The sequence below is a fragment of the Symphalangus syndactylus genome, chromosome 22 (genome assembly GCF_028878055.3).
Source record: "Symphalangus syndactylus isolate Jambi chromosome 22, NHGRI_mSymSyn1-v2.1_pri, whole genome shotgun sequence".
NCBI lineage: Eukaryota > Metazoa > Chordata > Mammalia > Primates > Hylobatidae > Symphalangus > Symphalangus syndactylus.
The window spans coordinates 18,142,650-18,158,667 of NC_072444.2; the positions used below are offsets into that span (position 1 = coordinate 18,142,650).

General features: G+C 50.4%; 2 protein-coding genes across 3 annotated transcripts in view; one reads left to right on the forward strand and one right to left on the reverse strand.

The window, feature by feature from the left end:
- Positions 1–1,328: 1,328 nt before the first annotated feature.
- LOC129472555 (mRNA turnover protein 4 homolog) lies at positions 1,329–9,259 on the reverse strand. 2 transcript variants are annotated; one of them, XM_055262325.2, is made up of 8 exons: positions 9,121–9,259; positions 6,172–6,230; positions 4,718–4,821; positions 3,623–3,704; positions 3,246–3,313; positions 2,783–2,934; positions 2,221–2,297; positions 1,329–2,093 (listed from the first exon to the last, which is right to left on the reverse strand). In XM_055262325.2, the coding sequence occupies exons 1-8, from the start codon at positions 9,146–9,148 to the stop codon at positions 1,944–1,946; spliced, it is 720 nt and encodes a 239-aa protein (XP_055118300.1). In that variant the 5' UTR covers positions 9,149–9,259; the 3' UTR covers positions 1,329–1,943. The 2 variants fall into 2 exon arrangements, with proteins under 2 accessions (XP_055118300.1, XP_055118302.1); XM_055262327.2 differs by lacking the exon at positions 9,121–9,259 and adding an exon at positions 8,482–8,900.
- Positions 9,192–16,018, forward strand: part of LOC134735664 (uncharacterized) — a gene marked incomplete at its 5' end in the record, with an annotated part of 51,086 nt that continues 44,259 nt past the window's right edge. Inside the window, one exon of the mRNA XM_063632106.1 lies at positions 9,192–9,550. Within this exon, the coding sequence (XP_063488176.1) occupies positions 9,192–9,550 (359 nt within the window). The remainder of the gene's footprint in view (positions 9,551–16,018) is intronic.

Sequence of the window (16,018 nt, forward strand, 5' to 3'; positions counted from 1 at the left end):
TGTGCAGCAGAAATGTGCTGAAGTCTAGCTATCTCCCTTACAGGGCATGCATGGGGACGTGGTCATCCTGGATGGAGCAATTGGAGAAATTGGCACCCGCAGAGGAAGGGCCCCTGGAGTCAGCTGTCACAGAGGCCGCTGACCAAGCCTGGCACCTGAATATCCCACTATCTCCTCCAGGTCTGGCTAGACCTGGCTCAGGTGCGGAGGACACCACCTGCCACCCTTCATTCTCTGCCCCTGGCCAGTTTTGGCCTTAAATGGTTGTAGGCTGCTTTCCCCTCAGCCCAGTTTGCAGACGGTCCTCTACACTCCTGCAGTCTTCCCAGTCTTCCTCGCCAGGCGAGAGGGCTGGGCCTGAGCTCTCCTTCAGCACTTCCTGCTGAGGCTAGTGCTTGACCTGGCCTAGGCCTGGGCGAACTTGGTGAATTCATTTCCTCTTCTGCCCGGAGCCTGCTTCCTGCTGTCCTTCCCAAGGGCGTGGTGAGAAGTGGGCAGGAGTAGGAAGTCTTCAAAGAACAGAGGCATTGAGAGGGTGTCAGGGGCACAATGCCGTTGTGAAGGTCACCCCACACCGTGGGATCCAGCCTGACCTCCCAACAGCAGGGCTGGAGGTGGCCCTCTCTTCCATGCACGGCGGAAAAAAGAGGGCCACCGTACACCCTGAAGCTGATTTACTCTCATTCAGAACTGCTTTCATGAAATACAAATAGAACAATGTGGGCTGGATGCAGTGGCTCACACCTATAATCCCAGCACTTTGGGAGGCCAAGGTGGGTAGATCACTTGAGCTCAGGAGTTTGAGACCAGCCTGGGCAACATGGTGAAACCCCATCTCTCCTTAATATTTTAAAACAGAAAATCAAAAACAAATAGAACAAGGTGGACAAAAATCTACCACTAGAGTCCCCAAGAATAAAACCTCCCAGGATGCCATGGACACTTTAGACGCTGGCTCTTGACTCTTGCAGTGACATCACTCTCAGCCCAAGCCTGTCTTCCTGGCATCCATCAGATCTGCAGCCCTGGTTTGGAAGTGTGTGGAAGGCTAGGAAGGATACCTAATTCTCCTCAGCAAATCCCTCTGCCAAGGGGTACCCAGGGCTGAGGAGAAACTCCAGTGTGGAGCTGTGCTGTCATGGCAGTCTCAAGGCAGCCAGTGGAAGTTGGCTGACAAGGCAAACTAAGGCAATCCACGGAGAACAAATCCAATGGCCACCCAGGCTGGAGTGCAGTGGCATGATCATGGCTCACTGAGCCTCCAACTCTCAGGCTTGAGCAATTCTCCCACCTCAGCCTCCCAAGTAGCGGGGACCACAGGCACGTGGCACCATGCCTAATTTATTTTTATTTTTTTGTAGAGACGGGATCTTGCTGAATTGCCCAGGCTGGTTTCAAACTTCTGGGCTCACCAAAGGCCTCTTTTCTAAGAAAGAGCCCTCTCCCTCTTGTTGTCTCCAGGAGAGACATCCTGCAAAGTTGTATTTCCTTTTTTTTTTTTTTTGGGATGGAGTTTTGCTGTGTCACCCAGACTGGAGTGCAGTGCTCCAATCTTAGACTCACCGCAACCTCCGCCTCCAGGGTTCAAGCGATTCTCCTGCCTCAGCCTCCTGACTAGCTTGGACTACAGGCACACGCCACTATGCCCAGCTAGTTTTTTTTTTTTTCTATATTTAGGAGAGACGGGGTTTCACCGTGTTAGCCAGGATGATCTTAATCTCCTGACCTTATGATCTGCCCGCCTCGGCCTCCCAAAGTGCTGGGATTCCAGGTGTGAGCCACCGTGCACAGCCCAGAGTTTTATTCTTTACAGGAGGTCAGTGCCCATCACATTCCCTGTCTACAGACAAATAAAAAGCTGCTCTCCCCAGAGGGGCGGCAGCAGTCCTGATGGTCCAGTGAGACCCAGAAGATTCCAGGAGACCTTCAGTCCTGAGTCCCTTTCAGTCATCGTCTTCTGAGTCGGACTCTTCTGCGGACTCGGATGCGCTCTCTGGCAAGTCGTCTCCCATCTGCTGGAAACTTCCCGACTGTGAATCCCACATGTATTTGACAGTCACCTTGAATTCAGCCATCTCATACCCAAAAAGCTTCTGCAAGAGACAACGGGAACAAAGAATCAGGAGGAATGAAGGTATTCAAAGTGCAGGGTGGCGTTTTCAGCAGGCAGAGGAAAGCCAGCGCCCCCACCCGCAACAGCCCTCAAGACACCAGACTCACCAGGATGCGAGCCTGCTCTGGGGTCAGCACATCGCCCTCCTTGCATACCTCGTAGTCAGACAGCAGAGTCACCACACCTGCAGAAGAGCGTGGCTCTCAGTTACCTCTGGCCCAGAGGCCTACAGAGCCCTCTCTGCCCCTGCCACGTTGGGAGGAATCCACTCAGCCACCTGCCCTCCCCATGGCTCCAACACACACTGGGCAGTGGCTGTCTCCCTGAGGTCCCTTTGATTCGCTGCAGCCTCGACCTCCTGGGCTCTAGTGCTCCTCTTGCCACAGCCTCCCATGTAGCTAGGACCACAGGCGCACACCACCATGGCTAATTTTTTGACTTTTTTTTTTTAACAAGCGCAAGGCCCCTGACGGGCCTCAAGGGCTGCATTTTGGCTGTAAGCTACTGTCTGCTTTCACCCCCACTGTGAGGCGTGCACTCTTAGCCCCATTTTCTCATGAGAAAATGGAAGCTTGTAGAAATAACTTGCTCAGCCAGAAAGGGATGAGTTTGCAGGCCTGTGCTCTTGGACTCTAGGCTGTGACCTTTTGGCTCCAGGGCTGCCCATACCTCTCTTGAGGGCGGTGGGCAGGCCCAGCTGCCTGAGCTGTGGCTCCATGGAGTGGGGGAACTGCTCCAGGGGCCCTGGATCCAGGCTCACAGGGAAAGCTGCTGTGTTACCAGCTCGGGCGTAGTCCATTTCTGTGTATTTCGTGAACCACCTAAGGGAAAAGAGAAGTGGAAGGAGGGGATGCTCCTGGCCACGCCACCAGCCCATGAGTCAGGCTCCCCCAAGTGTCCTGTGGTCCTGGGCATTCCCCCATCACAGACCTTGGCTGCTGGCCAGCAGCCAGCCCAGAGCACCATGCTGGAGAGGACAGAGAGGGCTGTGGTCCCAGGCCACTAGCTCAGTGACAGGCTTCCAGGAGCAGTTCCAACTTGATGCCACATATGGAACGAAGTTCCTGCATCATCCCCTCCCTGAAATCCCCTCTCACCCACCTCTTTCCCGCCGTTCCTCAGCAGTACTTACTCATTCACCTCCTCCTTTGTGCGGTTGGTGAACAGGAGACCCACTTCACCCCTCAACCTTTTGCTGACCTACAAATCAAGAGTGAGGCCAGCTTGGTCGCATTAGAGCAGTGGTTCTCTACTAGGCACATTTTTGCTCACCAGGGGACATTTGGCAACGTTTAAAGATGTTTCTGGTTGTCACAGCAGGAAGGAGTGGGAGGCAGAAGTGTGCTATTCCCTGGGTCTGCAGGTGAAGGGAGAACCCAGAGCTTTAAGCTAGGCCCTGCTCTCCCTGAGCCTCGGGCCTGCCGATGGCTGGGGGAGGCTGTCACGTGGGAGTAGTGGGAGAGAAGGAGGCTTTGCCTTAGCCCCACCGCGTGAGGACCAGAGACTTACCTGGTGCAGGTTGTCTTTGTATTCATCAGATGGGCTCCGACCCAAGGCCACCATCATCACCTTGTTTTTGCCAAAGAACATCCTACCGAGCAAGAGAAAGAGCGTCTGTGAAGGAACTGCCCTGCCCGCCCCACCCCTCAGCAACACGCAAAGCGGCTCTGGTCCCCAGCGAGCTCAGGCCCAGGCTGAGCCAGTGGCACCCACTTCTTCATGCTGCCTGGCCACACTGTCCCCACCTCGGGGCCCCTTTCATTATGTTCCCACCCACAGACTACTGACATGGCAACATTTTCTCTCCCAGCCCGTCACGAGCATCATGTACCGGTTCTCTATCTGGATGTATGCAGGAGGCATGTTAACAGCCTGAACCAGAGCTGGTGCGGCAAGAGACCACCACCACAGCCACCTGCGCCAGGACAGAAACTTGCCATGTGGCTCCTGCATCCTGCTCCCAGGTCACCGTCTGTGTCCCAGTGTCCATACTGACATTCTAAAACTGGTGTGATGCTCCTAAATGGCCCAGAGTCCAGGGTTAAAGGGCCGCTTCTCCTGAAAGGACCACCTCTCAAACATCTCCTGAGCAACTACCAAGTCCTGCCCCTAAAGCTCAGGGCAAAATCTGCTTTTTTTTGAGGTGGAGTTTCATTCTGTCACCCAGGCTGGAGTGCAATGGTGCAATCTCAGCTCACTGCAGCCTCTGCCTCATGGGTTCAAGCGATTCTTCTGCCTCAGCCTCCTGAGTAGCTGGGATTATAGGTGCCTGCCACCATGCCCGGATAATTTTTGTATTTTTAGTAGAGAAGGGGTTTCGCCACGTTGGCCAGGCTGGTCTCAAACTGCTGACCTCAGGTGATCCGCCTGCCTCAGCCTCCCAAAGTGCCAGGATTACAGGCGTGAGCCACTGCACCTGGCCTAACACCAGCTTTAACAGTGAAAAGGAAGTGCTCTTCAGTGGCAGGCAGCACTTTGTCCTTATTCAGGTGTCAGCGGCATGACCTAGGCACCTACAGGGTCAGAAACTGCTCCTGTGCTTTGACTGAGAGCAGCCTGGCCGGGTCCCCACTCAGAAGGGCCTTCTTCCCCCTGCCCGCTCACCGGCTGTGCTTCCAGGCGTTCCGGATGTCCTTCAGCTTGCTGTTCCTCATGTTGGCCACAGAGAAGATGAAAAGGTACTTGTAGGTGTCCACGCATTTCCGAAGCTGTGGGACAATTCACGAGGCTCTGAGTTCAAGCAGCAGCATACAATGGGCACCACTCTGGCCTCAGATGAGAATGAATCTGCTCTGGGCCCCTGACAACTATGGAAACTGGAGGAACTGGAGGCCTCTAATTTGGTTGTCTCCTACCTCCATTGCTGAAATTAGGATTCCTAACCACAGGGGAGGCTGAGCCATGGATCTACACCCCACGGCCTTTTCCAGGTCTCTCACTTATCTATGACCAACCGCGGAACTGATCATCAACCGTTAACCTAGAAACATTCACCCACGCTAGGAAGGGTCCTGCTATACATGGAAACACACGGAGCCTCACTGTTACGAGGGGAGGCAGCTGATCAGTACTGCTCTGCACATGGTGCTGGCCAAAGCCACCACGAGGCGGCCTCCAGGAGTGGAGTCATTGTGCGGGAGGAGACTGTTTCACCCAGCCTGCAGCCCAGGTTGGCAGGTCAGAAGCTGTACAGACAGTGGGTTGGTGCAGTCACTGACACCTGGGAAATCTCCCAGCTCTTTTTTTTTTTTAAAGACAGGGTCTCAATCTGTTGCCCAGGCTGCGTACCACCATGTCCAGCCAGTTCTTTTTTCTTTTCTTTTTGTAGAGATGAGGTTTTGTAGGAATGGAAGCAGTGAGCCCAGCATTAATCCAAGAGAGGGTGATGCTGGCTTGAGCCAAAGGTATAACAGTGGAAATGATGGGAAGTGGCCCCTGGATTTCGTTTGCCCTCCTCTGCTCCACTTACCATTGACTGATGTGCCTTGTTAAGAGGGGCTGAGTGCCCGGCAGGTTAAAGAAGAGAGGCCTGGGTCCCTTTGTGAAGGCGCCTGGAGCTTTGCAGTGGAGTTCTGTTAAGTGTTTCTGGAACGATTTGATTCTGTGGAGGGGGCTTTGTTTTGTTCTTGAGCTCCCAGCCTCAAACTATCTGACCCACTTGGCCTCCCAAAGTGCTGGGATTACAGGCGTGGCCCACCGTTCCTGGCCTCCTCCTGTTTTTTGACATTGGGCAGGCTAACAAACCTCTGTAAGCTTCAATGACCCCAAATGCAAAACAGCAACATCATCACCTAGTACCCACATCACAGGGATGTTTTGAGGATGGAGTGGAACAACGCATAAGAAACACAGTGCAGGACAGGGCACAGAGTACGAGCTAGTCAAAGCTGGAAATCATCACTATGGAAGTTTTTGCTGGTGCTGCTGCTGGAGGAAAAAGGCCTGGATTAGCAGCTTGGAGATTTTTTTTCCACTAGTATGCTCCCCTGGCCAACAGTCCTATACCTACCTTTATGAACCAAACAATTGCAAGCTCTAGAAAAAGAACAACGTCTTACCTCTTCTATCAGGTTTTGTTTCAATTCCAAGCCTTTCTTGGCAGTTTTGGTTAAGGAGACTAATAAAAACAAAAAGGAGAGAGATGATGACAGACCCATCTAGATGCATTGGAGACTTATTTTACTTTCTTCTCCCCTTTGGCAGAGAGAGCTCAGTTGGATGCAGCCATTCTGAAAACAGGCAGCAAGGCCTTTGTGGCCATCATTTCTGGCACACAAAGCCATTCCCAGGGCCCATGGAATGCCTACTCATTAGCATTCCTGGGCCTGAAGATCCCTGGATAGAACTCCCGCTATTTAGACAAACTAGGCCTTTCTTAGCCCCTAAGGCTGACCCAAAAAACTTGATTGCAGTGTGGGGGTGGAGGCCGTTCCTGCTGCTGGAGTGCTCTCAGTGGCAGACCTCACCTGCTGGCTGAGGCAGGCCCCTCTTTTTTTTTATTTTTGAGATGGGGTCTCACTCTGTCACCCAGGCTGGAGTGCGATGGCTCGATCTCGGCTCACTGCAACCTTGAGCTCCTAGGCTCAGGCAATCCTCCCACACAGGACTGCAGGCACATACCGCCGTGGCCTACTAATTTTGGCTGGGACCACAGAAATGCACCACCATGCCCAGGTGAGTTTTGTATTTTTTGCAGAGATGGCTTTTGCCATGTTGACCAGGTTGGTCTCAAGAGATCTGCCTACCTCAGTCTCCCAAAATGTTGGAATCATAGGTGTGAGCCACCATGCCTGGCCCCTTGCTGCTCTTGACCATGATGCAGAGGCCAGTCTAGCTGGCCTATGCTGTGCTGTGCAACCATGAGGCTGGGGACTGAATCTCCTGATATGTATCTGCACTCCAGTTTTGCAATTTGGACCCAAAGATGCAGCAACACTTCTCTGGGGAGGAACATGTACCTCTACTGTAAAAATGGCTGGGGCCCAATTTGCCCCCTACCCACAGAGTTTGGCATTTGCCAGACCTGACCCAGGCCCCCTCCACAGAATCAAATCGTTCCAGAAACACTTAACAGAACTCCACTGCAAAGCTCCAGGCGCCTTCACAAAGGGACCCAGGCCTCTCTTCTTTAACCTGCCGGGCACTCAGCCCCTCTTAACAAGGCACATCAGTCAATGGTAAGTGGAGCAGAGGAGGGCAAACGAAATCCAGGGGGCCACTTCCCATCATTTCCACTGTTATACCTTTGGCTCAAGCCAGCATCACCCTCTCTTGGATTAATGCTGGGCTCACTGCTTCCATTCCTGCCCTCTGCCGTGTCTTCCCCAACTATTCTCACCAAGGCAACCAGAGTGACCCTTTATAAATAAAGGTAAATCACATGGGTCCTCTGCTACCCACTTCACCTGGGCAGGAAAGCCAATGCCTTGCCAAGGCCGAGGAAGTCCTGCCCTCTCTGCCTAACCCCCTCCCCCAACTCTATTTGGCTCCTTCTGCTCCAGCCTCACTGGCCTCTTGTCCCAAACATGTCATATCTGCTCCCATTTCAGAGCCTTTTCACTTCACGTTCCCTCTACTTGGAACAGCATTCTCCCAGATAATTCCACAGTTGCAAAATTCCACAGGTTGCTCGCTTCCTTTATTTTCTGCTCATTTGTCACTTCATCAGTGAGACCTTTCCCGACCACATTATACAAAATATCGCCATCTCTTCACCTCATTTTCAATCAGATTTTTAGCATTTTGTGGAATGTGTTTCTCCTACAACGTTAGGCTCGATAAGAAATAGGCTTTCCTTATAACTGCTGTATCACCTCCAACGCCTAGAAAGTGCCAGACTCCTAAATATTTTTGAATATTCCAGAGAGCCGGGTTAAAAGAGAGGCCACCACAGCAAAAGTGGTCAAAAATGGTCTCTTAAGAGGTGCTCAAGTCGGGCATAGTGGCTCACGCCTGTAATCCCAGCACCTAGGGAGGGTGAGGCGGGAGGGTTGTTGGAGCCCAGGTGTTCGAGACCAGCTTTGGCAACACACTGAGAATCGTCTGTATAAAAAATAAACAAAAAAACCTAGCTGGGTGTGGTGGCGTATGCCTGTAGTCTCAGCTACTCGGGAGGCTGAGGTGGGAGGATCGCCTAAGCCAAGGAGGTCAAGGCTGCAGTGACTTATTTTATTTATTTATTTTTGAGACGGAGTCTCGCTCTGTCGCACCCAGGCTGCAGTACAGTGGAGCGATCTCGGCTCATTGCAACCTCCGCCTCCCGGGTTCAAGCGATTCTCCCGCCTCAGTCTCCCAAGTAGCTGGCATTACAGGCACCTACCACCATACCCATTTAATTCTTAGTATTTTTAGTAGAGAAGGAGTTTCACCATATTGGCCAGGCTGGTCTGGAACTCCCGACCTCAGGTGATTCGCCCGCCTCGGCCTCCCAAAGTGCTGGGATTACAGGCGTGAGCCACCGCATCCGGCCTGCAGTGTTACGATCGCGCCACTGCACTCCAGCCTGGGCAAAAGAGCGAGACCCTGTCTCAGAGGGATACTATTAACTGACAACTAAGAAGGCGCAAGCCATACGAAGAGGTAAGCATGCCAGGCAGAAACAACCGCAGACACACAACGCCAGACAGGGCAACAAGCCTGTCCTGAAAGAAGGGAAAGGCAGCCAGGGTGGCGGGAGTGCAGAAGATGAGAAAGGGCCGAGGTTGGGAAAACTGGGCCGAAACGGCACCAGGCACAGCCGGGGGCGGTATTCAGGAGCTGCTTCCCGGCCCAGTCGGCCTTGAAACTAGGCAAAAAGAGTCTCCGCTCCCCAGACCGGACCAGGTGTCAGCCCCTCTGGCGGTTTTACAGCCCCAAAGCCCCCATTCCAGCACGCAGCGAGGCAGCGGAACACCTCGAGGATGTCCTGGCGTTCCAATCTGCGCCCCTGCCGCCCCGAAGCCCTCACCGCAGGCTGGACAGCCAGCCCACAGAGCTCCCCCCAGGGTGCCGACTCCCCCTTCACCCACCTTTCTTGTCGCGCTTGGATTTGGGCATGGCGCTGAATCCACGTGTGGCGGAAGACGGTGCACCGCGTTAGGACCCCGGCGGCGCGGGGGCCTCTGGGACGGCCCTTGGGGGCTGCCCTCGCGTGTGCCTGACCCAATCCGCACTGCAGCCTGCCTCTCCCTGCGGAGCCGCCGCCTGCGCTTTCTCTCGCGCCTGTAGGGCGACTTCCCGCGTGCCGAGGCCGTCCCCGAATCCCGAGCGTCCTACCGAGGGCCTCACGCGGTGTCCCAGCTCTGTAGTCCCGCGGAGGCGGAGTCCGCGGCCCGGTGCATGCCGTGACGGCGGTGGGCGGTGCCTGCGCTCTCATCATGGCGGCTTAGTGGGCTTCGCGTTTCTGGCTTTGGGCTGCGCTGCTGATTCCTGTGGCCGCGGTCTACGAAGACCAAGTGGGCAAGTTTGATTGATGTATACGTGTGGAACATACTCGAGAGATAAGTGGCTGTTTCCCCAGTACCGGTCTCCTACCTGCTAAGGGTGGTCATGTAACAGGATTGGCCGCATAATTTGCAGGACCCAATACAAAATGGAAAACGTGGGGCCCATTGTTAAAAAATTATTAAGGATTTAAAGTCTTCGGAAGCAGAGCTTTAAACCAAGTGTTAGGGGTCCTTCTAAGCTGATCCTTGTGTGTAAGCCGGACCTGCCATCCAGGCATGCTTGGGGTGCCGGTCAGAGGTCACTGATCCCGTCCTCTCTCGTCAGGTTCCATTTTTTTTGACTGTGAGGTTTCTGGTCTAGCAGGTGTCAGAGGTCGCCAAGCCGCCAGTAAACTTGAATTCCTACTCTAATTGGTGTCTTGTAGGCATGTGAACAGGAGCTTTTGTCTTGAAAGTCCTAAACTGAGTCCTTTTCCCCCTCTCATCAACCTAGTCTGGCCCTGGGCTCAGAGCAGGATTGTCCAAAACAGTAAGCAGCTAGAATATGCCATTCATTCATTCATTCACCCACCCACGTCTTCCTTAAGGCCCTGCAGTAGCTTGCTTTTGTTTGAATTTTACCAATTAAGAGTTGTGTGATCTTGGGGAAAGTGACTTAACCACTCTGTGCCTTGTTTTTTTTGTCTATAGAATGGGTTTAGTAAGAGTCTGTTATCTCTTACAGTACTTGTGAGAATGAATGAGACAATCACATTAAATTACTTAGCACAATGCCTGGCTCACTGAATGCAGTCATTAAATGTTATCTGTTATTATTGCTATTTACACTTTATTCTTCAGGGCCCAGCTCAGATTTCTCCTCTTCTGAAGTATTTTCTGTTTTGGAAAAGATGATTCGCATATATGTTGAGGACCTGTTATGCCAGACAGTGTGACAAATACAACAACATAAGTTACGTTTTTAATTATGTGCACAACTGTTCACAATGTCGTATGTGTACGTTACACGTATATGTCGGGTGATATGTGTATCTAATTTTGCAGAATATTAGATATATGCAGTTTTCTTAATTTTCTTTTCATGAATGAATGAATGAATGGCATTTCCTAACTGCTTAGTGTCTTGGGCAGCTCTGCTCTGAGCCCACGGCCAGGTTAGACTGATGAGGGGGGAAAAGGACTCTGTTTAAGACTTTTTTTTTTTTTTTTTTTGAGACAGTTTCACTCTTGTTGCCCAGGCTGGAGTGCAATGGCGCTATCTCATGGCTCACCACAACCTCCGCCTCCGGGGTTCAAGCGATTCTCCTGCCTCAGCCTCCCGAGTAGCTGGGATTACAGGCACGCGCCACCACACTCAGCTAATTTTTGTATTTTTGGTAGAGACGGGGTTTCTCCATGTTGGTCAGGCTGGTCTCAAACTCCCGACCTCAGGTAATCCACCCGCCTAGGCCTCCCAAAGTGTTGGAATTACAGGCGTGAGCCACCGTGCCCAGCCAAAACTTTAAAAAGTTTTTTGAGACGGGGATTCATTCTGTAGCCCAGGCTGGAGTGCAGTACTATCATGGCTCACTGCAGCTTCGGCCTTACAGGTTCAAGTGACCCTCCCACCTCAGCCTCCTGAGTAGCTGGGACTACTGGTGCACACCTCTCTAGTTTCTTTGTATTTTTGTAGAGCCGGGGTTTTGCTATGTTGCCCAGGCTGGTCTTGAACACCTGGGCTCAAGCGATCTGGCTGCCTCAGCCTCCCAAAGTGCTGGGATTACAGGTGTGAGCCACTGCACCTGGCCTACGGTTTTCAGATTGAAAAATAAACGAAGACATACAGGTATGCATCACTTAATGATGGGAATACATTCTGAGAAATGCCCTCTTGTGCAAACATTGTAGCGTGTAATTTATGTAAACCTAGATGGTTTAGCCTACTACACACCTAGGCTATATGGTATAGCCTATTCTTCCTAGGCCACAAACCTGTACGGCATTACTGTACTGAAAACTGTAGGCAGTTGTAACACAGTGGTAAATATTTGTGTATGTAAACATAGAAAATGTATGGTAAAAATAGGACATGAAAGATAAAAAATGGTACACCGTTACAGGGCACTTACCATGAATGTAACTTGCAGAACTAGGAGTTGTTCTGGGGTTAGTCAGTAAGTGGGTGGTGAGTAAATGTACTAAATTTATGTAAGATATTGTTTTTTCTTCAATAATGTTAACGTTAGCTTAATGTGACTTTTTTTACTTTACACACATTTTATTTTTTTAATTTTTGACTTTTGTAATAATACTTAGTATAAAACACAGACTTTACAGCTGTACAGAAATATATTTTTAAAATTTATTTTTGACATGGGATCTTGCTATGTTCCCCAGGCAGATATTGAACTCCTAGACTCAAGCAAGCCTCCTGCCTCAGCCTCCCTAGCAACTGGGATTACAGGCATATGCTACCATGCCTGACTTAATATTTTTCTTATATCTTTATACTATAAGCTTTTTCCTACAATACTAAAATTTTTTTTTCGGTCTTAAACTATTTTGTTAAAAACTAAGACACAGGCCGGGCGCAGTGGCTAACATCTGTAATCCTAGCACTTTGGGAGGCTGAGGTGGGTGGATGGCTTGAGTCCAGGAATTCAAGACCACCTTGGGGCTGGGCGCGGTGGCTCACGCCTGTAAATCCCAGCACTTTGGGAGGCCGAGGCGGGTGGATCACGAGGTCAAGAGATCAAGACCATCCTGGCCAACATGGTGAAACCCCCATCTCTACTAAAAATATGAAAACTAGCTGGGTGTGGTGGCACACGCCTGTAGTCCCAGCTACTTGGGAGGCTGAGGCAGGAGAATTACCTGAACCTGGGGGACAGAGGTTGCAGTGAGTTGAGATCGCGCCACTGCACTCAGCCTGGCAACAGAGCGAGACTCCATCTCAGAAAAAAAAAACAAAACAAAAAACAGCTTGGGCAATATGGCGAAACCCCATTTCTGCAAAACATACAAAAATTAGCCGGGCATGGTGGTGGGTGCCTGTAGTCCCAGCTACTCAGGAGGCTGAGGTGGGAGGATCACCTAAGCCTGGGAGGTCGTGGCTGTGGTGAGCTGTGATGGTGCCTCTACTCCAGTCTGGGTGAGAGAGTAAGATCATCTCAAAAAACAAGCAAACAAAAAACAAACTAAGACACAAACACATTAGCCTAGGCCTAAATAGGGTCAGGATCATCAATATCACTGTCTTCCACCTCCACATATTGTCTTACTGGCAGGTTTTCAGGAGCAGTAACACCCATGGAGCTGTCATCTGTGATAACAATGCCTGTTTCTGGAATACCTATTTTTTTTGGGGGGGTGCGGGGACAGAGTCTTACTCTGTTGCTCAGCCTGGAGTGCAGTGGCATGATCTCAGCTCACTACAACCTGCACCTCCCGGGTTCAAGTGATTCTCATGTCTCAGCCTCCCAAGTATCTGGGACTGCGGGTGCACACCACTATGCCTGGCTAATTTTTGTATTTTTAGTAGAAATGGGGTTTCACCATGTTGGCCAGGCTTTTCTTGAACTCCTGACCTCAGGTGATCTGTTCGCCTCTGCCTCCCAAAGTGCTGGGATTATAGGCATGAGCCACCGCGGCCAGCTTGGAATACCTCTTGAAGCACCTGCATGAGACTATTTTACAGTTAATTTTCTTTTAATACGTAGAAGGAATACTCTAACCATAAAAAGTAGATACATAAACCAGTAACATAGTCATTTATTATCATTGTCAAGTATTATGTAGTATATACATAATTGAATAGGCTGTACTTTTATACAACTGGCAGTACAGTGGGTTTGTTGACACAATCTTCACTGCAAACGTGATTAATGCATTGGACTACAATGTTATGGCAGCTACGATGTTACTAGGCGATAGGAATTTTTCAGCTCGGTTATACTCTTGTGTGACCACCGCTGTATATGCTGTGTATGCAATCAATCATTGACTGAAACATTGTTTTGCAGTGCGTGACTGTATAGTAAAATGTTAAAAGTATATGTACAAAGCTGGGCACCATGGCATGCACCAGAAATCCCAGCTACTTGGGAGGCTGAGATGGGAGTATTACTTGAGCCCAGGAGTTCAATCCAGCCTGGGCAGCACAGTGAGATCCCATCTCAAATAATAAAAAGTGTATCTATAGTGGTGGTTGTATTAGTTTTCTCAGGCTGCTATAATGAAATACCACAGACTAGGTGGCTTAAACGATAGAAATAGATATTGTCACAGTTCTGGAGGCTGGAAATTCAAGATCAAGGCATTGGCAGGTTTTGTTTCCTCTGAGGCCTCGCTCATTGGCTTGCAAAAGGCTGCCTTCTTGCTGTATCCTTACATGGCCTTTGCTGTGCTTACACATCCCTGGTGTCTCTTTCTCTATTGGATTAAGGCCTCACCCTTTTGACTTTATTAAAACATAATTACATTTTTAAAGGCCCTGCCATCAAATACTGTAACATTGGGGGGTAGGGTTTCAACACAGGAGTTTTTGAGGATGCAATTCAATCCAGAAGAGTGATAGATTAGATTTTAAAATTTTTATTATTTATTTATTTTTTATTGTTTTGAGACAGAGTCTTGCTCTGTCACCCATGCCAGAGTACAGTGGCATGATCTCAGCTCACTGCAACCTCTGTCTCCAGGGTTCAAACGATTTTCCTGCCTCAGCCTCCCAAGTAGCTGGGATTATAGGTGCCAACCACGCCCAGCTAATTTTTGTACTTTTATAAGAGACGGAGTTTTACCATGTTGGCCAGACTGGTCTCAAACTCCGGACCTCAAGTGATCGGCATGCCTCGACCTTCCAAAGTGCTGAGATTACAGGTGTGAGCCACCGTGCCTGGTGGAGATTTTTAAATTGTTATAAGTATCCCTTCCACCCACCCATTTTCTGTAATAAGGAGGCATTACTTTTATATCCAGATAAAACAACAGTATTTTATTATTTGAGACAGAGTCCCACTCTGTCGCCCAGGATGGAGTTCAGTGGCACGATCTTGGATCACTGCAACCTCTGCCTCCTGAGTTCAAGCGATTCTTTTGCCTCAGCCTTCCGAGTAGTTGGGTGACAGGCACGTGCCACCACACCCAGCTTATTTTTGCATTTGTAGTAGAGATGGGTTCTCACCAAGTTGGCCAGCTGGTCTCGGACTCCTGACCTTAAACGATCCACCCACCTTGGCCTCCCAAAGTGCTGGGATTATAGGCATGAGCCACTGCACCTGGCCTATTTATCGTTTTGAGACAGAGTCTGGCTCAGGTTGGAGTGCAATGGTGTGATCTCGGCTCACTACAGCTTTGACCTCCAGGTGCTTGCTCTATGCTGTTAAGAAGTGCTGTGATCTCAGTCGGGTGTGGTGATGGGCATACTCACTACAGCTTTGACCTCCAGGTGCTTGCTCTATGCTGTTAAGAAGTGCTGTGATCTCAGTCAGGCGTGGTGACGGGCATAGTGACTCACGCCTGTAATCCCAGCACTTTGGATGGCGGGTGAATCACTTGAGGTCAGGAGTTTGAGACCAGCCTGGCCAAGATGGTGAAACCCCATGTCTACTAAAAATACAAACAAATTAGCCGGGCGTGGTGGCAGGCGCCTGTAATCCCAGCTACTCGGAGGGCTGAGGTAGGAGAATTGCATGAACCTAGGAGGTGGAGGTTGCAGTGAGCTGAGATTGCACCATTGCACTCCAGCCTGGGGGATAAGAGTGAGACTTCGTCTCAAAAAAAAAAAAAAAAAAAAAAAAAAAGTCGGTCAGGTGCCCTTTTGGGTGTCACTTATCTGAAGGTAAATATGTGCTTCCATTTAGAAGGAAGGGTTAGTAGGAGTTAATTTTCTTTTTTTTTTCTTTTTTTGAGACGGAGACTCGCTCTGTCGCCCAGGCTGGAGTGCAGTGGCGCGATCTTGGCTAACTGCAAGCTCCGCCTCTCGGGTTCACACCATTCTCCTGCCTCAGCCTCTCCGAGTAGCTGGGACTACAGGCGCCCGCCACCACGCCCGGCTAATTTTTTTTTTTTTTTGTATTTTTAGTAGAGACGGGGTTTCACCGTGGTCTCGATCTCCTGACCTCGTGATCCGCCCTACTCGGCCTCCCAAAGTGCTGGGATTACAAGCGTGAGCCACCGCGCCCGGCCAAAGTGATTTTCTTCTCTTACTCTCTTTGCATCTGACTATACTGAATGAAAATCTTGCTTTTGGTCAGAACTCTTCACTAACAAACACTTCTTTGTTTTTTTTTTTTTGTTTTTTTTTTTTGTTTTTGAGACGGAGTCTCGCTCTGTTGCCCGGGGTGGAGTGCAGTGGCGCAATCTCGGCTCACTGCAAGCTCCGCCTGCCGGGTTCACGCCATTCTCCTGCCTCAGCCTCTCCGAGTAGCTGGGACTACAGGCGCCCGCCACCACGCCCGGCTAATTTTTTGTATTTTTTAGTAGAGACGGGGTTTCACCGTGG

Excerpts from the sequence above, each read along its gene's own strand:
- LOC129472555 (XM_055262325.2), bottom strand. The coding sequence starts at position 9,148 with ATGCCCAAATCCAAGCGCGACAAGAAAG. Across the intron at positions 4,822-6,171 it reads AACAAAACCTGATAGAAGAG|CTTCGGAAATGCGTGGACAC; the intron begins GTAAGACGTTGT and ends ATTGTCCCACAG. Across the intron at positions 3,705-4,717 it reads AACGCCTGGAAGCACAGCCG|GATGTTCTTTGGCAAAAACA; the intron begins GTGAGCGGGCAG and ends CTTGCTCGGTAG.